Below are 4,502 nucleotides of genomic sequence, written 5' to 3'. Positions count from 1 at the left end.
AAGGGTGAATTGTTGCCTATCTAACACACGAGACTTCACCAGCACGGTGTCCCAGGCAGCAGGGATTTATTCATGCAGCCCCACTGATTTGCAGACTAGGAATAAATATCGGGCCTTTTGTAGCAGTTCCCAAAAGCCCCCCTTCAGTAGACATGATACACTGCCTTCCTGCATCACGTCATGGAGGATTGAGGTGGGAGCCCGGCTGTGCTGTTCTGTGTGTACACACCTAGCCAGGCTGCGATTTACACTGTGGCAGAACTGTGTGCGGTACAGAAGAAGACAGGGAGGAGGGGCGGTTCCCTGAAGCATCCCACCAGCAACAGAACTAACTCAGGCCTGGCACTGCCATTGGTTTTCTAAATGGTCTCTCTTCTTCCCAGGAACAAATTAACAGATAAATTCCTCTTGTTCTGTAGAAATGACATCAAGACTCCAGAGACACACACATTCACACCCATCTTCCTTACATGGATGGTCTTTGAAATACTGCCTTTACATTCTCTATTTTTGTACTGAGGACACACTCTATGACTTCTTCTTACCAACCTTTTACTATACCTACCCACCTTCATTCTCATGAGTGACATCTAACTGTGCCCTCAGAGAGGCATACAAAACTGAAAAAAAATTAGAGAAGAAAAGACAGATTTCTGTGTATTTGGTAGCCACCAGCCGTTCCAGTTTTATTGGGTATGTGAGGGATTTTAACAGAAGCTCAAAAATCAGAGAAATGGAGCCAGAAAATGCTACTTAGAGTTGAAATTAGGGTTCAGTGATCAAAGAGTCATTTTATTATCACTGTCCTATCTATATACACACATATGTACATATATGTATGTTCCTTGATTCTTCTAAGTTTCTTTTCAATAACGAGTAGTTTGTGCTTTTATTTTCTCAAAGACAGTTCACCTAAGATGATCACCTTACTTGCATTATTTGTCTGGTTTTGTTGCCTTTCCAGGAACAGACTGGAGGCATCCAATGCTACTTCACATGGAATGTGGAAACTAATAACCTTTAAAAGAGACTGTTTGAGGGAGCTGGAGGCATAGCTCAGTGGCACACTGCTCAAGGATATGCTCAACGACAAGGTTCAAATCTCAGTGCTGAGGGTGGGAATAAAAGAGAGACTGTGTACGAGTCAAAAGGGATACAGAACTATCATGTCATAACTAGCATATGAGAACAAGCTATACCCGTAAAATACAGCACAAGCATGAGGTTCTGGCTGAGGTCAGTTGTGTAGCTCCATGAGAGACCGCAGCTTCATGGATGGTGACACCACAATGTCTGTCGCTTCCGGGCCCCGATGCCGTCGGATCCTGGCAAAATTTGCTTTGACGTCCACCAGTTGCTTTTCTTCTGTTAAAAGGAAAGCACATATATTCAGAGACAGGTCAATGTATTTAGGGAACTGAATTATAGAATTGAAGTGCGGAGTGATGGGGGCATCTAAGCTCCCTCAGACTCCTTGCCCCCACCTGCATCCTCACCACACACTGGCTGTGCTCACCCCATCAGGCACAGGCTGCAACTCTTTGGATGTCCGTGCAATCGGGGGCGCTAGAGAGGACTTCCTCCCAAACCATATAAAGCGTCTGAATAAGAATCTAACACGGGAGAGTGTTGAACAGACAAACCCACTGAAAAGATGGAAAATAAAGCCTTGGGAACAGTATTTGGGCTTTACTGCAAACAACAGAAAGCATTCTTGAGTGTGTGGAGGGTATGAGAAAGATGAAATTCAGAAAGCTTCTACTCTGTTTTGCCTAATGAAATTCATTTTAAAAAACAGCATAATGCATCTCCCTCTTAAGTGATTTTTGTATTGTTGTGTATGAAATAAATGATCATCGTGTTTTTTTTTTTTTTTTTTTTTTTTTTTTTGGTTTTTCGAGACAGGGTTTCTCTGTGCAGCTTTGCGCCTTTCCTGGGACTCACTTGGTAACCCAGGCTGGCCTCGAACTCACAGAGATCCGCCTGGCTCTGCCTCCCGAGTGCTGGGATTAAAGGCGTGCGCCACCACCGCCCGGCCGATCATCGTGTTTTAAGACTCTCAGAATGTCTTATTTTCTTACACACCTCTTAGCTGGTTGGTCATAGAAAAAAAAAACCACATGTGGAATGATTACTTAACTAAACATCTCACAATGAATAAATACATTCAAAAGTATTTCTCTTCATTTTTAAAGTATTTTTGGAAAGTATAGATTTCTAGTAGGTGATTATTTTTATTTTATCTCATGAAAACAACACAATGGCATCAAAAAATCAGATTCCTATTTCCCATGTCAGACATGACGCACTGGAAAGATTTCGGGCAGCTGGGGGAAAGCACAAACCCTTCACCATGAAGGCGGCCTGGGAAACCTTCGTCCACAGGACAGGAGCCAGGTTTGACCTCACAGAAATGTGTGTTTATAAAACTGAAGATTTGAAAACGAATGTTTGTCTGCAGACTTAGCAGAGAGAAAAATGGTAGGGAGAGTGCTTTTGGAATTTCTAATGTTCTCCATCCCCCTCCCAGGTTTCACTGGGGAAGATTTTCCTGGGAATTTACTTGCTCCTGGGAAGGCAGTCCAGATTTTCCTTTATGGTTTGGCTACCCTTAGTGACGACTTTCCTGAAGCAGACCTAGCTTTATTTATCAGTCAGACCTGGTGAGCACTATGTGGCAAGAAGGCTCATGCTGAGACTATGAAAGACTGAGCAGTGTGAGTAATGAGGGACTGAGCCAGAGCCTCCTGTTGAAGCAAGCGCCCATTTGCTTACTTTTCCATTGGCTGTGATCATTTGAGGAGTGCTCACTGTGATGGCTGATATTGAGGGGTACTTGACAGGATCTAGAATCTCCTAGGACACAAATTTCTGGACATGTCCTTGATAGGGTTTCTAGACTTGGTTAAGTGATGTGGCACACACCTGTGGGCTGGGGATTTGGACCTAATAAAAGAGAAAGTAGACTGAGCATCAGCCTTCATGACTCTGCTTCCTGACTGCAGGTGCAATATGACCTTCACTCTCCTTTCGCTTCAGGCCATTCTCTGCCATGATGGGCTGTACCCCCAGGCATTTGGCCACTGCAATAAGAAAAGTAACTAGAGCATTTATATTCACAAATAAATTGAAGACTCTCAGGAAAGGAAGTCTTGTGTATATTACTCTTATAGGATGAATACTTTGAGACTACAGAAAGCTGTTAACTAGCATTTACAAATGACAACAACTTTACCATTTTTGAATGCATCTAAGTGACCACTGAGCTGAGGTTCAGAGCCCTGATGGAGAAGGAGATAACAGAACAGGAAGAACGCGAAGACTGGGACCTTGTCCATAAGGAAGGATAGTGCCGAGGGAGGGAGACTTTGTGCCGTCCCTCTGAACAATGCTAGACATCTCAATAAATCTGTGTCTCCCCAGTTTTTGAAAGCAATTCTATACTTTTGTCTCTTCTGGGCTAAATGTGAGTATATCTCCAATTATCTTAAAACCTTTCTATTCACTCACCTTATATATAACATAGTAATAATTTTACGTTTCATTTCTAAAAGAAAAAAATTTCAGTATTTTTATTTTAGGGATATCAGGTAATTTTCTTTCTAATCTTTTCATTTCCTTTATGTAAAAACAATGTTTTTTTTGGAATTTCCTGACAATTATATTTTGCTAGTATCTACCTTCCTACAGAAAAGGGCTTTGAATTCTTCAGGATAAGTAGGATAAAAGACCAGAGTTCATTTTGTAAATATGGCCTTTCCATTTCTTTCGTTTATCAAAGGAAATGGAGAGTTTATTAAAACTAGCCAATACTTACTCTTGCAAGAGAATGGAAATCTTCAAGCTGAGAATTCCATTAATAAAGCATTGCTTTGAATAATTCAAATAGTAAGAAGTCAACAGGAACCTCACTTTCCATTCATAACTGACGAAATGCTTTCAAACGTGAATATCAATATTTCTGTAAATAGGCCTGGGTAAGGCCCAAGACTCACTGAAATTTGGTTGTGTTTCCTTAGAGTAAACCACGTTAACTATGGTTTCTCTTGCACACACAGATATAAACTTCGCCTTTATAACATGGAATTGCACACATGAGGAGTGTAATTACTAAAAATCATCCTACAGTATTCAAAGTTCAACAGGCAAGGACTCTGCAGAGAAGACTAAATGCTTTTACTCTTCAAGGCCTTGATAAAAGAGAAGGTGTCATCCGTACCTTTTGAGGTCATAAAGCCATGTCCTGCAGACACACAGACAGTCATATCCCTCTCTATGTTGTCCCATGACTGAATGAGCTCTCCATTTGAGGTGTACAGGGTTTTTGCTGGGTGGGACATTTTCAGACGAGCAGTGCAATCATCCAGCAACTAAAAACACAAAGGGACAGCCACATTTGAATGACAAATGTCTCCAAATAGTTATTAAATCTTTTTTTTTTAAATAAAAGGCTTCATAGAACACAGGCTGTTAGCCTCAAACTCACTATGTAGTTGAACATG

The 4,502-nt window shown here is 41.4% G+C and overlaps 1 protein-coding gene across 3 annotated transcripts in view; it reads right to left on the bottom strand.

The window, feature by feature from the left end:
• Positions 1–673: 673 nt before the first annotated feature.
• Dcdc1 (doublecortin domain containing 1) overlaps positions 674–4,502 on the bottom strand; it is a 402,669-nt gene continuing 398,840 nt past the window's right edge. For all 3 annotated transcript variants that reach the window (XM_052722390.1, XM_052722391.1, XM_052722392.1), the window contains 2 exons: positions 4,220–4,370; positions 674–1,365 (listed from right to left, as the gene is read on the bottom strand). In XM_052722390.1, coding sequence (XP_052578350.1) covers positions 1,238–1,365; positions 4,220–4,370 — 279 coding nt within the window. In that variant the 3' untranslated portion in view covers positions 674–1,237. The remainder of the gene's footprint in view (positions 1,366–4,219; positions 4,371–4,502) is intronic.

Source organism: Peromyscus californicus, unplaced genomic scaffold (genome assembly GCF_007827085.1).
Source record: "Peromyscus californicus insignis strain IS unplaced genomic scaffold, ASM782708v3 Scaffold_7__1_contigs__length_154581171, whole genome shotgun sequence".
NCBI lineage: Eukaryota > Metazoa > Chordata > Mammalia > Rodentia > Cricetidae > Peromyscus > Peromyscus californicus.
The sequence above is the reverse complement of the archived record's forward strand: the minus strand, read 5'-3'. Positions and strand labels throughout refer to the sequence as shown.